The 18653-nt window shown below is 33.1% G+C and overlaps 2 protein-coding genes across 2 annotated transcripts; one reads left to right on the top strand and one right to left on the bottom strand.

Moving 5' to 3' along the window:
• Positions 1-560: 560 nt before the first annotated feature.
• LOC134253803 (zinc finger CCCH domain-containing protein 13-like) lies at positions 561-9600 on the bottom strand. Its single transcript, XM_062736394.1, has 13 exons — positions 9496-9600; positions 9065-9263; positions 7401-7788; positions 7118-7212; positions 6619-6808; positions 6295-6469; positions 4841-5340; positions 4409-4531; positions 3941-4151; positions 3255-3419; positions 2515-2660; positions 1744-1888; positions 561-1427 (listed from the first exon to the last, which is right to left on the bottom strand). Exons 2-13 carry the CDS (start codon positions 9246-9248, stop codon positions 1320-1322), a joined length of 2430 nt encoding a protein of 809 aa, XP_062592378.1. The 5' UTR covers positions 9249-9263; positions 9496-9600; the 3' UTR covers positions 561-1319.
• A 193-nt stretch (positions 9601-9793) lies between these two features.
• LOC134253813 (pre-mRNA-splicing factor SLU7-like) lies at positions 9794-18192 on the top strand. Its single transcript, XM_062736408.1, has 14 exons — positions 9794-9939; positions 10939-11148; positions 11437-11587; positions 11750-11830; positions 12331-12498; positions 13617-13673; positions 13886-14008; positions 14204-14301; positions 14551-14618; positions 15211-15407; positions 15586-15690; positions 15948-16136; positions 17086-17235; positions 17458-18192. The coding sequence occupies exons 2-14, from the start codon at positions 10982-10984 to the stop codon at positions 17629-17631; spliced, it is 1728 nt and encodes a 575-aa protein (XP_062592392.1). The 5' UTR covers positions 9794-9939; positions 10939-10981; the 3' UTR covers positions 17632-18192.
• The last annotated feature ends 461 nt before the right edge of the window (positions 18193-18653 follow it).

The following is an 18653-nucleotide window of genomic DNA, read 5'->3' as shown; positions in this document are numbered from 1 at the left end:
TGAAATATATATGATAGGACATATATATTTGACACAATATGCCATGAATAATGGCATCCCTTCCACTAAGACACCAAGAGTGGTGGACCACAATTCTTTGAATTAGTTTGTCCTTGGCAATAACTTTTGAACAATTAGATCCAAAGCTTTCATGTTTCACATGAGTATTTCTTGTGACAAGAAAATCTTCCTTTGGAAACAAACAATTGTGACTTTGACCTTAGAGTGTGACCTTGGCCACAATTTTTTTTTTACATTTTGTGATGGACTTTCATATTTCATGTGTTTTTCTTGTGACAAGTCTTTCCCCTAAGTATAATTGATTTTGACCCTTTGACATTGGAGTTTGACCTATGTTTGAAAAACAAGTTTATTCATTGGAACAAGTCCTCTCTTTTGGAAGCAATATTTTTATAATCTCTTGGAGTTTAACTTGTTTTTGAGAAACTAAAATTTAAATTTTTGTTTCATTCTTGACCAAAGGTACAGTTATTCTGAACACAACATACACGGTGAAAAAGAGTATAAATTAAGAAATTTTGTTTTACCTTTATTGTTATTACACATTTATTTAATAACAAAGATCCCACTTTGAGAGAATGTACATGTAATTATACTTCTTTGATTGAAATAGAATCACTTTACTCTTATATAAGATTTGCAAACAATTAACCCATATGGGTATACATGTAAATTCTAAAAATGTCCACTGACTTCCTCGAACTCCTTATACAAACATAAATATACTAATAAACAATGACTCAACACATGTACTATACGAATCTTTTTTGTTTATGTTATACAATGATAATTAACCTGAATTAAGCTCTAAAACAAAATATTTTGGCAAACTATAAAAAAAGACATAAAATTCACAACTCTTGCATCAAAAATGCAAGTAAAAACAATAATTTATGAACAACATAAAAAGTACAGATAAAAGAAACAGTAAAACAGAATAACATGGACGGAAACATAAACTTGTTTGGTAATACTCCTCTCTGACATCACCAAATGTAAAATATAATTTCAATAAAATGTTTAATAACGATTCAAGAATTATCATTACAAACAAATAAAGATGGACGGGGAGCATCTAAATGTTAGGAAATGAGTCCATGGTTGAGCAAATGGGAAATATAGTTCCAGTTCCATTCCTACCTACTGGCTACAATGTTAATCTTGGTGGGTTTATCCCGGCCATGTCTCACTACATTATTACTGGGTAAATCACCAGTATCTCTGAACAGTCTGTCCTTAGTGACAACATACAGGAGTATGTACAGTAAAAGAGAGGACTAAATCGCGGCTGCCGGCTTCTACCTTCCGAATGGTATCGTTTTACTGGCCGGGCTCCAGGCAGGACGGAATTCTATACTTTCTGTTGAGCCATACCTCCTACTCTTCTCCTTTCTCTTTGTATCATCCTGAAAAAAAATTCAAGGTTTGTATACATTCGTAGTACACTGCATCAATTAAACACTTAGTTGTATTGATGGAGACAAAAAATTCAGCGTTTTTTTTTTGACATCACAACATTAAAAAAATTCCGTATTATTTTAAGGAGATGTAAATATATTTCATTTCTTCTTTAGAAAAGTGTTTTATTTTTCAAAATGTGATTTTAAGATTTTACAAGCAATTGTATTTGGGACAGGTAATATCAATAAACACCAATACACCATGTATCATGAAATAATGTAATAGTGCTTTCTTCATTACTATCTCTTCGATTACTCTTACCTTTCTCCTAAGCCACTGGTCATACAGCTTTTCTGCCTCCCTTTCCTGCTCTTTCTTCAGTTGTTCCTGCTCCTTCAGAGTAGCCATTTTCTTTTTCTTCTCCTCCAGGACTTTTTCTTTCAATACTTGTTCCTTCTTGTTGTTCCTGTATCATGTGTATACAAAACACAGTTTAAATATCAAATCTTCTCAAATTTTCAAGAAAAATTCAAAGACTGGATGTAACTTAAGTTTTCCTAATAGGACATAAATCCCTCTGCTTCTCACTCCCCAATCCCTCCAATGGAGGCAACATTAAAAACCATATTAAACACACATATCCACAAATTTAACAAATCTGGAAGTTTGGTTTGAGTATTCCCTAAGATATGCAAGAAGTTGACCAAAAAATTGAAATTAATCTTGAATCTTCAGCTATACAAAGGATGAACAGAAGATGGATACTTTGATTGTAGTATAATCATGTCTCCCCACCAGACAGCTTCTTTCTATTAAGGGTATAGAGTTTTTATGACTTGATGTCAAAGGTGATTGTACAGAGATCCCATAATAAATAATAACAATTGCTACAGTTATAACATACTAGTGCATGTACCGATACTTATTTTTCCACATAATCAAAGGACCAAATCTGTCATGAGGAATAACAGTTATCAAGTTTTTTCCCCTAATTTTTAAGCATTTACTGTAGAAATTGTATGATTCAGAGTCTAATGATTAAATTGATTTTCTATTAAATTGCTGAAACATAAAAAAAAAAAATAGACATACCATCCCCTAAGTGCAGTGACATTTTCCTTTTCCTTGTTCTTTTTTGTTTGCTCCTTTTCATATTCTTTCTCTCTCTCTTCCTCTCGTTTCTTTCTCAACTTTTCTTTTATTTCTTCATCCTTTTCTTCTTTCCATATTTTGAAGGTCTAAATAAGAACATTTATATACAACATGATATGATTTAATTTCTTGAATATACAATATCTATATATACAATATTTATATAGGCTGCAGAGTTTTCTACATACATGTAAAGGGGAATTGATAACTATTTGCATTTCATGTGAAATCCAGTTTGACCACTCCAGATCAAGTACAAAAACATTTTTCTCCCCGAAATTTTAATACATTTTTGTGAATATGTTTTAAAATCTCTAAACTTGCTATCTCTTATCCTCGCAAAACCATACTTATAAAGTACTGGTACATGTAATTACATGTAACAAATATAGAAAGTGAGTGTTAAACTAATTGACTTTATAACTTTCCTCTCAAACGATCACAGCAGAGAAGGCAGGGAACAGTTGAGCTTCTGACACATACTTGCTTGTATCCAGTTATATTTATCAACATATACATGTATTATATACATGTACTCAGAATAAATCAGCTGCCTTTACTGGATATGATGTGAAAGGCACAACAAGCAATTTTAGCTGTTATGTTTTTATTAAAGTGAATACTACAAAAGCCATTCATTAAAATTTTTTTGACAACAATTTTTCTAATTAACAAGTCACCTTTTCTGCCTCTTTGATCTTTTGTTCTTTTTCTTTCTCTATCTTTTCCTTCTTCTCTCTTTCTTTCCTTCTTTCTTCTTTAATCTTTTTAACAAAGGTATCTTCTTTTGATTCTTTCCAAGTCCTATAGGAGCTTTCATTTTCCAATTTCTTTTCTTTTTTCTCCTAAAAAAAGTAATCAGCAATGATTTTTTATAATTTAATTAACTTAAAGGAGTCAAATTTACATCTCAAGCAATCACAGGATACTTGATATTTATATGTAATTTCTTTACAGGCAATCTTGCAAGATACATCCATCACAAATTCTATACATGTTACATAAATTGTCTTAATGTAATTTCCTATAAATACCACTGACTCAGAAAAAATATGACATAAATATACATGTATAAGGAAACCAGTACTCAAGTAATATTTATATAGCACCTCTAAAATGAACTGAAAAATATTGATATAGGGTCTATGAATTTTTTTTCATTCCTATCATATCCAAAGATTTCTATGAAATAAACGTAAACAAAGTTGCATGTAACTTCCAATATCATTACTGATGAGTGTGTGTCAAAAACAAACATAATTTTTTTTTATATGTGTGTCATCACTATCATGTCATTAGAATTAACACAGTAGTGATAAATGACAACCAAGACAGGTTCCACAATACTGATGAGAAATTGGCTTACGTCCTCCTTTTTCTTCTCTTCCTCCTGTTTTTTCTTCTCTTCCTCTTTTTTCTCCTTCCTGGCGGATTTCATCTTCTCTCTCCTCCATTCATCATACACGGCCTGCCGTATGGACATGGTGTCGTTGAAGGACATCTCAGACAGGGTTCCCTGACTAGTGGGGGTCCCCGGGATAGTGTAGCGGGGCTTAGGACGGTGCTCCTTATCAACTCTGAAAAAGAAAAGTTTGACAAAATTCTTTTAAACATCTGCAGTTTTCATTGATTTATTGCTATGATCATGTTAAAAAGAAACAAAGTTGGGTAATAGTTCTATTTTTGGGGTTTTCTTTAATTACTGAACTTTCCTTACACAAATACAATTTAAGTGTTAAATATTATTGATTCAGAAATACTGTAAACCGTCAACTGCTCTCAGTCGACTCTGAGTAAATGGATACAATAATATTTTCCCTCATTTACAACTTACTTTTTGAAAGACTTGGTAGTGTCTGTGGACTTCATTGTAGCAGATGCTGGTTTGTTCTGTTCTTGAGCCACTTTGTTTATGATGTCATCTGATTTTTTACTCTCTGTTCGGCCTTTGCCTGGCCTACAAAAGAAATTTTAAAATATTCAGTTTCTTATCAATTTATGGTTGAAATCCAGATAATCTTTCAGTGATTTATTTAAATGAGGCTATAAATTTATTGATACATGTAAACTTAAACACCAACTTCATCATTATATCGTACTCTAGGAAATTAATTTTGAGACGACTTTGTCATTATATATTTAATTTTCATTCTTTGATGGAAAAAAAAAACAGAACAAAACAAAACTTAAAATTATGCATTGCTAAAAAAATAAATCCATAGTAAATAATTTCAATCAAAATTACATTTTTGAAAAGGTTACATACTTAGCTTGTTTTTCCTGCTCAGCAAATGACCTTCCTAATGGATCCTTGTCAAACTCCTCACAGAGTGAACTATCGTCCGGTATCTCTTTCTCCTTGTCTGTTAGCTTCTTTGCCACTGAGCTGGTATCAGCACTACCTATGTCCCCACTGCCTGACTTAGCCTGCCTCTGCTTGGCTCTGTTGATTTTATCCCCCAGAATATCATCTCTGATACTATCCTCCCTGTCCTGCGGTCCTTCCTCCGGCCCCCGGAGTAACCTTGGCTTGGGTTCCTCTCTCTTTTTTGTTTTGGAGGAATCTACATCTTCATTGAGAAAATCTAGAAGTGATGTCTCTTTCTTTAGTGGGGCCTTTTTTGTATCTTTCTCTCTGTCAGATTTTCTGTAGGACGTTTTATCTGTAGGAGTTTTTCTGCCATCTAATCCTGTTGGAGTTTTTCTGCCATCCATTCCTGTAGGAGTTTTCCTGCCATCTAAGTTTGTTGGAGTTTTTCTTCCCATCTGAAACCAAAATGTCAATTTTTTACCTTAAATTTTACAAGAGCAAAAGGTGTTTACAAATAGATGAGTATATCTCTCAGGAATAGGTAGTATCCTGTATGTACCTTTATACAGTAAAACTCGTTTAGTATGAACACGGATATAGCAAATTCACGGATATAGCAAAGTTTTTCTGGGTCCCCGGCAAAATTCTTAACAAATCTTTGTAAAATTTTATGGTTATAAAGAACTCTGATATAATGAATTTACGGATATAGCGAACTCATTTTGAGTCCCGATGAGGTTAAATATAATGAAATTTACATCTTTTATAACGAACTTTCAAAGATCCTAAAATTTACTAGATTGAACTGACTTTATTTTCTTGTAGCATTTGTATATAAAATTCAGTTCAATAAAACCTTAGTTGTCGACGGTATGTTTTGTAATATTTGCTTCCCTAACATATTTGTTAGTAATACTTGATGGAAAACATTCAAATTGTGAACTCGTTATAAATGTTTATACGAATTCGTTATACGGATATAACGAATTACGGATATAGTGAATTAAATTCACAGGTCCCAAGGACTTCGCTATAGCCGAGTTATACTGTATGCTACTCAGAGCCAGAAGAGATTCTTTGTGAAATGCATTAAGCTAAAATAAACATGAAGATGTATATGCCAAAATTGATATAGTAGAGCAATTATGGTACCTCTAAATACATGTATAGTCAAGCGTTGTTATCTCAAATGCAATGAGACCATGAAAAGACTTCTAGATCTTATCTTCAGTTTTGGAGATACTGTGGTAAGAAGTTATTGAGACTTCAAACTCGCTTCAAAATAACCATTTTTTTTTTTTTTGCAGATTTCAAATTTTAACTGTGTTCATGTACAAGGCCACACAGTATAGAGGGACTTTTGACACCAAAACATATCTATTCCACTTGAACTCCTAGATGAAGCCTACCTGTGTAGGAGTTTTTCTGCCACCTGGAGCAGTCCTGTGAAATCGACTGACAGACGGAGAATCTGTCTCCAAATCTACGTCCACATGATCTGTTTTTCCAAATATGTCTGTCTTGTGTCTAGGTCTGGGCTTGGGAGCTTCATCCAATCGTGGTGAATCATCTATGGAGAGGCTCCTAGTGATATAAAATAAGATGTATATTATCACTTGGGTATCATAACTGACCAGCATATTAAAAATCATATATTTCATATATTTCATAACTCTGAATGGAACCTCCTATTCTAAATAATTATGTCCTGTATAAGAATTTACAATACATACTTTGGAGATTTCCTGTCTGACTTTGAGAAGCGATCCTTTGGACTAGTAAGGCCACCTTTGGGACTGGTTCGGCCAGCCTTAGGACTACGGTCAATAGGACTTGGAAATCGGTTTTTCCTGGGTGTCCCTGCATTTTCATCAATGCTCTGAAGAAAAGGTTCCTGAGATGGAGTCCTTCTCCCCTGTAAGCCTGCAATAATTATAAGCAGTTTTACAAATAAAACACTACTGCATCATAATAGGGATACATGCAATACATTATTACATTATTTGCCCAATCTACAATCCTCCTCCCCCCCTCAAAAAAGAAATAAAATTTTAATATTAGAAAATATTACACAACATGAATATAATGATAAGAAATATGTACAGTTACATGATTTAATAACTATTCATAGATTCAAAAGCTTAAACAAAGTAATCAACCATTTAATTGAAAATATTTATGAAGATCATTATGATTATCTGGGATAGACTATATCACATAGACACAACTCACCAGGGGAGGGTGCTCGGTTTTCTTGCTGCTCTGCGCCTGGGCTTTTTCGAAAGTTTGGTGGTTGCCATGGTTTATTATCTGTTGGACTCTGACGCCTGAAGACACAAACAAGTCAACAATTATCATTAACATATCTTTTCCAATGTCACGTCATACTTTAATTTCACAGAAAGCTTACAAATTTTTAAAGTTTCATAATTTTCATTAATTACAAAAAAAAAATAGTCCAAGAAATAAATATAAAAGCAGTTTTCATTCCATTCTGCTAATAAAGTTTATTTGCCTTGGATCATTAGTGGGTGTCTTCCTGCCAAAAATAATATCCTCCTGAGACATAGGCTGGGTGCCATATTTGGGGCTGGGAGACCTTTTTCCTCCTAAAGCATCAGTCAGACTCTTGCTATCTTTTGGAGAAAGTTTGGGGGATGTCAAAGAGGGCATTCCAGGGGATGTTCTCCCTTTTCCTCCCATGTTGAGGGAGGGAATACTCTCTTTCTGGCCTTGCTGTCCACGCTGTTTCATAAATTTGCTTCCACCTTGTCCTGGCCTAATGGTATCCCCCAAACTTAAATCATTTGTGTCCTGAAAGGTGGGTGTTCTTCTCTTGGCAGAGGTTGGTCGGTTGGATTGCTTTTGGTTTGATAGATTTCTTCTATGCTGTGCAAGGATTTCTGTAAAATGTGAGTGAAAGATTTTACAGAGTTATCATATATATATAAAATACTATTATTTGTAATGATATCAAAATTCTTCATTACAAATATAACCTAGCTGGTAGTTTTTGAAGTCACAAATTTTATTACAATATGCAAATCTCATATCAAAAACTTTTAAACTGGTCCTAAATTATGAGAAATATTGCATCTTGCGAGCAATGTTGTATACTAAATTGAATGACTTGTAAAATACCTCTAGCAAAACACCCTCTCTTGTAATTATGCAAAAATTTCCACATTTACTTTATATTTACTGTCTGCCAAATTTAGCAAACCTAATTTTGAACATAACCTGTAAGTAACATAAATCATTGGTGTTAACCAAAAAAATTTAACTAATCTTCTTAATTTCAATTAATTTGTTTATGACAGAGATTTTTAATGACACGCCACAATATAAGGGAGGTCAAATTAGGGAATAACTATCTTCTAATTTGGTATTTGCGACCGTTAATGCTAATTTAACGGTCGCAAACTGAGTTTTACCGGCGACGCGTAAGCAGAGCCGGTAAAACGGATGTTTGCGACCGTTAAATCAGCATTAACGATCGCAAATACCAAATTAAAAGATTAGTTATTCCCATTCTAATGCAATCCATGCATTTTGTTTGTTGTTTACGTCTTATTTTGTTGAATTTTGTTACATGAAATACGTCACGGAGCATTGTATTTTTGCGTCGCTCGATTATGACGTCACAATGAAAAAGCTTTCACGCTCGTTAATGCTCGTTTTACTGCTTCAAACATTAGTGCATTAGCCAATCAAAGAGTGTTTTACAAAACAATTGCATTAGAATATAAAAGTAAAGGAAAACATTATGGGTGGACTGATATTTGAATCTTGTTCCCTGCATTACTAGCCAGATGTTCTAACTACTATACCACTGTGCTGACACCCTCAGTCCACACAAACTAAATAGCAAAAGAGCACTAAATAAAATCAAGAAAAAAGAAAATTTATAGCTGGTTTTTGAATCAAAACTCTGACTCCTACTGTCTAGGTGCTTGATCTAACCATTGACTATGATTGAGCCACCCAGTTTATATCTATGCATGGTCTTATAAAGCCCTAATCACAAGAAAGATATTTCATTTATTATCAGCAGTATAACTGGATATAAGTCTGGGTAGCTCAATGGTAGAGCACTTGACTGGTAATATAGGGGTTCTCAGTTTGATTTCTGACCCATGCAGTCATATATTTTCATCCCTCCTATCCTATAGTATTCACCTTCATCACTGTCACCGTCGTCATCATCTACAATACTGTCGCTCTCTTCACTTGTCAGACCATATGTTAAACCTTCCTGTCTGCGCTGCTGGAGTTTCATTTGTAATTCTGACTGAAACCTGGTGTCTGATAGTTTTTGATGAGATCTCTTCTTTTTGAGAAAAGGTGAGTCCACTTCATCCATTTTGCAATGCCTGTCCTACATGTCAGATTTTACTTTTCAGGTACAAAGTAATATACATGATTTAGCGTGAATAATTAGGAAAATCAAATAAAAATCCCTAATTCTGCTAATTTTAGATCAATGTTGTCATATTGGAGAACCTGTCGAGGCATGTAAATTTTCGAAGAAATGTGTCATAGAACAAAAAATAATAAATTTAGCATTGCTGGCATTTACAAAAAGATATATTTTCATAATATTAACTTACCTTTGGTTAAAAATAAAGTATACAATTCATGAAATTAATGGTTTTTTGCAATTTTTCACCTTTTATCCAGTCTGTAACCAATAAACAATGTAGCGAAATTTCGGAATATATATATACTATTTAAACAAAACGAATACAAATAAATTTAGACAAAATATCTGAATAGATAATATTTTATGAAATAGAAAAAAAATAATTTATTCTTCTAATTTTATAAAAAGTTTAAAATAATTTAAATTTTAACTGTTAAAAATTGAAGAATTGTTCGTTTCTTTATTTTTAAAATTTTCAGCGGAAATGGGTCGCTGAAGTCGTAAGCGGCCTTGAAAATGAAAACACGAGAAAGAAAACTCGGTATCTGATATAGTTGGATTTGGAAAGTTTGTTTTATGCATACAGATTAGAAAATCTCATTGCCACAATAATTGGATCTAGGGTTGCAGGGTTAGTTACTTTAAAATTAATTGAAAAATATCACAGGTACTTGGGTGGTGGTTTATAAATATTTATAATGTACCTTATTGATATGTAAAAAAAGTACTTTTTTTACATATCAATAAGGTACATTATAAATATTTATAAACCACGACCCAAGTACCTGTGAAAAATATCATAAAGAGTTTGTGAAATCATTGCCGTAACAGTAGTTACGTATGCATCGTATGTGATACGCATAACCATTAGGTTATAGCATTTCTTTCTGAAATGTTTAGGTCATATGTAATTTTTCAGTATTCTTTTTCCATCGTCTGGTAAATTTGAAATGGATGTTTTCTTATTTACCTGGTAGATTTTGATATAATAATCAAGTATCTAATGCCTAATGGCATGACTTACACCAGTGATCTGTGACTCAAGGGAGGTAATCTGACCTGACAGGAAACATGAATATCATATATGAAAGATTACTCCTTTTTATAATGTGTTTCTTCATTATATGTCATATGGTGTGACTGTTGGGACTAGCACAGTTGTACCTTAAAAAAAAAAAAAAACACTGAAACATTTAGTCTGAAATATCTGACGTTTTCCAGGTTTTTTCACAATTTTGATATTTTCTTCAACAAGTTAAATTGTAATGACTCAAATATTAGTAAAATAGCTTTAAACCTAAAGATTTTGTATTTACCGTATTCTTTTTTTTAAAAATGTCATACACTAGGGAGGTACCAGAATTGCAAGTAGAATTCACGAGATGGTGTATTGCTTATCTACTTTTATGCAAAATGAATGTACAAAATTCACAACTTCCACTGATTAGACCCTCCTCCCCAGAATTCAACAGAAATGCTATATTTGTCCATCTGCCAATTAATGCTATTTTTTTTAAAAATTGTTTTCCTGGTAGTAGTGTTCAAACCATGCTCTAGGACTAGCTTTGTTTTATTTGCTCACTCTGATTCGATGGTAATTGACTGAAAGAACTTAAATTTATACTTCCAGGTCTAACTTTCATTGATAGATTTGAAAGACACTACATATAATCATGTCATTTTCAATCAACTTACCGCCCTCGGTGATGGCCAAAAAGGCCAAATCGGAGGAGCAGGATGAACCCAAAAAGAAGTCGCGCGAGGACTGGAGGAAGCAGAAAGAGTTGGAGGAGATGAGAAAAGCTGGAACAGCTCCCGCGATGACGGATGAGGAGGGAAAGTCAGTATCAGAAATATTGGCCTAAAATATCTTTAAAAATAGTCAATAATTTACTAATATAGAAACTAGTTCTGAATTATTTTTTGCCAAGTATATCAAACAAAAATTGTTCCAAAAAATTAAGAAATAATTTGATGTGATCAAAAATCTCTGTGATGTTCTATGAAAGCTCAAATACCAAGAAATTCAGTCTTTGCCTCTTGTATAATTTTGAATATGTCATTCTGTGACATAAATTCATATAACGTATAGATTGTAATATGCATTTTATTTATTTGTTTTCTTTAGAGAAATCAACCCCCATATTCCTCAGTATATCATGCAGGCACCGTGGTACTACCAAGCTACGCAGGCCACACTTAAACATCAGAGAATACAAGAGGACAAAATGAAAAATTATGATGACAGAAATACATGGTACAAAAAAGGTCTCAAGGAGGTAAGGCTAATCTTGTTCTTTTTTTATATACATACATGTACCAGTGATTTTATTTTTATAATAAATAGAATTTAAATAATTCTGATTAAATCAATAAATGGAAATAAAATTTCCAAGTAAAGTTAATATTCAGTCTGAAAAATGATTGTACTTTAAATTTAGGGTCCAGTTGTAACAAAATTTAGAAAAGGAGCTTGTGAAAACTGTGGAGCAATGACTCATAAGAAAAAGGACTGCTTAGAGGTAATGAGAATAAAGCTTTAGGAATTTCCTATGCAATACAATCTTCTACACATTTGTAGCATTTTACATACCAACGTCACATTGCAAGAGAATACATTTACTTTAAATGGATTTTGTGGGAATCTAAAAAAGAAGAAAAAGTGTACATTGTTTTGTAATCCACTGATACAGAATATGATTTATTCACAATATCCTTTATGGGTTTTATTTAGTGTTTAGCAATGAAAATTTCTAAGCACTGTTGCTAAGTTTCCGGCAGATTATTTTTAGAAATAAATATTTTGGTAGAAAACATTCTGTGTATGTACATTCTTTGTCATGGATAACAATTCATCATGGACACAGCATTTTTTGTTTGTAAAAAAAATTGGCCTTTTAAATGATTGATATAAGAAAAAAATAAAAAAAAATATTGATGTCAAGAATTAGTAATTTGTTATTATATTTATTGAAAAAAGAAGAACTATTACAAAGTAATTTGATTTTGCATTATCATCCAGAGACCAAGGAGGATTGGAGCGAAATTCACAGGAGACAATATAGCCCCTGATGAGTACATTACTCCGACCCTTAACTTTGATTACGAGGGTAAGCGTGATCACGCGGCAGGTGTGGACGTGGAGGATCACCAGAGAAAAGTACGGGAGGAATACGGCCGGCTGGAAGAGGTGGGTACATCTGTGTATACGTATAAATAGGAATGAATGCTGGTGATCTGTTAAAAATAGTTATAAAAATAGTTTTGATTATTATAAATATTAAAATTAATACATGTACAATATATCTTTCTCCTGTAATTTGAGAACATGAACTTTAGGATGATCAAATGTCTTAAATTAAAAATTTTGTATTTTTAACTCGTCTTTAATGTCAAAGTTAGCAGCTACATTGGGAGAAAGAATTTAAATAGGGATGTCAACGAATATTCGAATATTCATTCGTTGAGTTATTATTCGAATATAAATATATTATTCGAATATTCGTTTGTAAAGTATACAAGCATTTAACAGAGAAAAAATCTTGCAAGTTTTATTTGAAATTGAACCAAATTGGACTAGGAATAATATTTGATTAAAAAGAAATTAAAAGACACTCCTGTTGGACATGAATACATTATATCATTTAATTATTGGTATATAAAGTACTTGCAATCAGTTTGTATTGTTTAAAAACACAGCTGTACAGAAAACACATTGATCCCTTGTTTATGAATATATCATTACAATAATTATCAGGAAATTAATTATCTAAAATTAATTGATTTCAATAATTTTTCTTTCGTTTATAATTGTTTAGCGTGGTATAAATTTGTAGGAGTAATTAGTGTAGACTTTGGTAAGACGATTAATTAATCTGGAACATACTAAAGAATCTTTTGAATTTTCAAAAACAATTTTTCATTACATTTTGGATGTATACTCTTCATTTATTCTCTAAAATTGTAAAAATATAATTACTTTGCATTTACAAAAGTCTACGTGAAATTTTATTCCAAAATAATGACATAAAACCTATACTGGTTGATTGGAGTGTGAAAATATATATTCTATAATGCTAAATGTATCTATTTTATCGAATATTCGAATATATTCGAATACTCCTATCGAATATTCGAATATCAATTATTGACAATTTTGACATCCCTAAATTTAAATGATGAAACTTTTCAGTAATTTCCACCTTCTACAGTGAATAGATTGTTGATGCTATCAATGTTTGAAGATAGAACATGTAACTATGTAAACTGTATGCATTGATACTGTAATTATGTGTTTTCTTTTTCTAGGCAAAGAGAATGCTTAAAGAAGCAAATTTTTTGGAAGGAAAAGAATCTGCTGAAACAGTAAATCACTTTTTTAATTTTCTAAAAAATGTTAAAAATAGAACATTAAATGTTGATATTTAGCTTTCCTGGTTAGAAACCAGAACAAGCTGAAAAACGTTCAGATTAGTCAGCTTAAAATATGTACTCATGTATATATCATAAGAAGTGTCAATTTGAATACATTTAGCTATGTAGAAAATTTCTATTTACCAGAATTTTTATTTTTTTAGTCTCAAGGTGACAGTGAGGATGAGGATAAATATGCAGATGATGTGGACATGCCTGGTCAGAAGTTTGAGACCAAACAGAGAATCACAGTCAGGAATCTCAGAATCAGAGAAGACACGGCTAAAGTTAGTCAGATTTATTTTTATCTTTTTTGTACATGTATATACATGTAAGTAACTTTGTGTACATGACTATGATTTTTTGTACAATACAACCAAGGAAAAAAAATCCAACTTAAAATGTATCATTATAATTATATTAAAAAAGTACTTCAGTAATAGTATAGGATAGCCTGTACCTAATTCATCTTTCTATTGCAGTATTTGTACAATCTTGATCCAAACTCAGCCTTTTATGATCCCAAAACTCGATCTATGAGGGAGAATCCATACAAAAACACTGGAAACATTGAGATGGAGTAAGTTCAGCTAACTAGTTTTCAAATGCATGGTCAAATGTGTTGTAAAACATTTGATACATTTTCAAAATAGCGTACAAATACCAATTACCCTGTACATGTAATATTAAGTGTACTTAAGTGTAATAAATACTTACTGTTATAGTTGAAGTGAATTAAGTGGAAAACCATGGGAGATATTCTATGTCTACTGATACGACAGAAATAAAAAATTTTATTTTTAAAATAGCCATCTTTATTTCAAAATAGGCAAAAGTATGCAGGAGACAACTTTGTTAGGTTCTCTGGAGATGCACATGAATTTGCCAGAAAGCAAGGTAAGCCTTCTAAGATAAATAAAAGGATAAAATTTATTCACTTGCTCTCTACACAGATTGATGGCTAGATATTATTAGTTACATAGTCTTTTAGTGACAGGGTACGGGATGATGCCTGATGTCATACCTGATGCGGCGGAGTCACTTAAACACTATGTAACAAATTTACCCCACCAATGAATTATTTATATATTATCTGTGGTTTATGAATGTTTTTCTCTGCTACATACTTCATCACGCTTATACTGTGCCTATTATGACATCACGTTATGTTAGTTATATAATGTTCTTTGTGTGCTATAATAATGAACTAAACAGTGTTATAGACTTTCAGTAAGGGAAGAAAAATGTTTCTGTTGTTATTTTTGCTACTTAACTTTAAATTTAACCTAGTGAATTCGAGTTGTTCAAAGTGTTTCAAAAGAATTTTACATTGACCTGGTATTGATTTACAACTGACTGGGTATAAGTAATCCACTTCCTTCACATGACAGACTTAAACCAATTGTAAGCCAGGATTTCCTCGAAAAATCAACAGAGGTGGGGTAAGATGAAATGTAGATGCTAATCAGTTTAAAATTTTGTCTTACAGTGTTTGCCTGGGAAGCCTATGAACATGGAACTGATATTCACCTACAGGCTGATCCCACCAAATTAGAACTGCTGACTAAGGAAGTGCAGAAAAGGAAAGAAGACGTCAAATCCAGTGCCAAGGAGAGCATCCTGGACAGATACGGAGGGGAGGAGCATTTACAAGCCCCTCCCAAACAGCTGCTAATGGCTCAAACAGTAAGATTTTTTACAGCTTAAAAATATTTTATGTGATTAAATAGATTTCTTGCAATTATTTCACCTTTTAAGCTGCAAATAAAGATAAAAATAAAATTCCCACAATTCAAGCTCTACTAGTAAACTTCCTCTGCCCACATTGAATGTGACATTATTTGTATTGTTATGTGTTTTGTAGGAGGATTATGTGGAATATTCTCGACATGGTTCAATAATTAAAGGAAATGAAAAACCAGTGGTCCGATCAAAGTATGAAGAAGATGTCTACATAAATAATCACACAGTGAGTTGTAGAAATATCTTCTAAATATAACTGAATTTTTTAAACGGCACAAGTCAACAATTTCTATAGAGGATTAGCATTCCTCATTTAGATCTAAGAAATTTAAGAAAATGTTATTCTGACAAAATTTCTTTATTAATAATTCATAAACCAAAGATTAGTAAGATGTTAGTACATATACAGACTGAACATATATAATTATTACGAAAGACAAAGTTTTCCAAAGACAAAATTTCTAACACATTTTGTGATTACAGTCTGTTTGGGGTTCATTCTGGAAAGACGGTAGGTGGGGCTACAAGTGTTGTCAGAGCTTCATAAAGGAGTCCTACTGCACGGGGGCAGCAGGGATCGAGGCCTCCAACACAGATATTATCCCTGCCATTAGGAATGGAGAGGGGGAGAGCGAGGAAGAGGAGGAGGAAGCTCCAAAATCACTGCTACAGGTAAGGGCCAAAGCTTAAAAGTCACTGCTACAGATAGGGGATATAAATCCAAAGTCACTGCTACATGTACATGTAAGGACCATAGCTACAGGCATGTGTCATTGCTACAGGCATGTGTCATGGCTACAGGCATGTGTCATAGCTACAGGCATGTGTCATTGCTACAGGCATGTGTCATTGCTACAGGAAGTCTTAGTTCAAGTCACTGCTACAGGTAGGGACCATAGCTACAGGCATGTGTTATTGCTACAGGTAGGAGTCTTAGTTCAAGTCACTGCTACAGGTAGGGACCATAGCTACAGGCATGTGTTATTGCTACAGGTAGGAGTCTTAGTTCAAGTCACTGCTACAGGTAGGGACCATAGCTACAGGCATGTGTTATTGCTACAGGTAGGAGTCTTAGTTCAAGTCACTGCTACAGGTAGGGACCATAGCTACAGGCATGTGTTATTGCTACAGGTAGGAGTCTTAGTTCAAGTCACTGCTACAGGTAGGGACCATAGTCATGTGTTATTGCTACAAATAGCCATAACAGGTCCAATGGCATGTGTTATTGCTACAGGTGCTTTAAGTCACTGCTACAGGTAGGGACCATAGCTACAGGCATGTGTTATTGCTACAGGTAGGAGTCTTAGTTCAAGTCACTGCTACAGGTAGGGACCATAGCTACAGGCATGCACCATGGCTACAGGTAGTAATTCAGAGGATCTCTAACTATTTTTAACAGGTAAGGACAATAACTCCAATGTCACTGTTACATGTTTCAGGGCATACTCTATATGTAATACAATCTCAGCATTTAATAAAATGCAAAAATATTGGATGCTTATTCTCTGGACTTTTAATTTTTTTTTACTTGATAGTATAGACTATTTATGAGCTATATAATAAACATAAATATTGATGTTTGTTTTCTGAGTACCTCATTCCTATAATTTCTTTATTATAGCAACATCAGGAAAAATTATTATCAAAAGAAAAGAAAAAGAAGAAGAAAAAGAAGAATAAAAGGAAACAAAAAAAGAAAAGCAAAAGTAGCAGCAGTAGCGAGTCTGAATCAGAAGATGAGGAGAAGGAACGGGAAAGAAAACTTAAAGAGGTATTTATACTAATGTTTTATACATTTATACAAAGGCTGCAGCAAGTGCATCACACATGCATTAAATGTTTCAAACCTGTAGAGGTGTTGAACTTTTATAAATGAAAAAGCATTTTCACAAACCAAGGGTTTGATTCTTTTTTCTCAAATGAGAAAGATTAATTGAGTCCTTGGATTTTAAGCATGTTGAAGTTCTTTACAGCTTTAAAAATGATATTTTAGGCTTTGAAGAGAGAAGAAGAGCAGCAGAAGAAAGCAGACCAGCTTCTATCCCTGGACGAGAGGAAGCGGCCATACAACAGTATGTATACTAACGTAGCCCCTAGTGAGGAGGAGATGGAGGCCTGGAGGATGAAGCAGAGAAGAACGGAGGATCCCATGTCACATTTCTCATAGCCCAGGGGACAGAGGGGCACTTCTTACATAGCTGAGAAGACCAAGGAAAGTTATGTTGCTGAGGGCCCCTGCCACATTTCATATAAACAAAAAGGCCTCAACCTGTCTTCAGCATGTTTTAGTGTTTAAATGTTCAGATTCCTAACAGTCTTTTACTTCCATCTAGTTTTAAGCTGCAAGTGCTTCTTCTCTCATAGCAGAGGAGACGATATTGTAAACTATGAAATGTTCCATTTGAAATGATTATGGAAGATTTGTCTGGGTTCAATTATTTGTAAACTGTGATAATTTTTCTTCAAACGGTCAGATGAGGTTATTATTTGTACATGCATTATTGTTAAATTCCTTAAAACAAGAGATGAATTTTAATTTGTGAAGTGTTTGTTGTGCAATACAGCTACATTGTACTACGTACTACACTGTTCCTATTCTATTTAGGTTTCAATTACATATATTTTGAAAGCCTCTGCATGACAATTAATAGCCAATATCATTAGGAGATACAGGTACTGATTCTTACAAGTACATGTACATAATAAATATATGCAAATCTAAGAAAAATGTTGTTCTTTGTTTAAAATTGGTACTGTTGAAGGAAAATGAAAACCAAGGTAGCATATTGAACCATGATTTAAAATGAACTAGCTCATTGTAGTCACCTATATCTGAGGCGCATTCTTACGACTTTTTATGACTGTTTTAGGGAAGAGTTAGCCATTGAAATTAAATTTCAGCCTGTCGAAATTCTCCTTGTTTAGGTAGATGCAAGGACCCCAGTTTATATAAGAAAACGTCCAAAAAATTAATTGAGAGAGCTCGCACAAAATAATACCACCCCATGAAAATGCTTAATTAAATTTTGCACTTTGAACTTGCCAAAAAGACCTTAGTTAAGAAATGACACATACCCAAATAAAATTTGGAACCTCCAAATAATTGGAATTTTTCGAAGTCCAAGGGGCATAACTGTAAAAAATTGCTCATTTGTATGGTGAGGACACCAAAGTTTTTAAGAGGGGGAA

The sequence above is a fragment of the Saccostrea cucullata genome, unplaced genomic scaffold, assembly GCF_032062105.1.
Source record: "Saccostrea cucullata isolate Sc308-1 unplaced genomic scaffold, CSIRO_AGI_Scuc_v1 ctg112, whole genome shotgun sequence".
NCBI lineage: Eukaryota > Metazoa > Mollusca > Bivalvia > Ostreida > Ostreidae > Saccostrea > Saccostrea cuccullata.
Note: the sequence above shows the minus strand (reverse complement) of the source record. Positions and strands in the feature narration are given on the sequence as shown.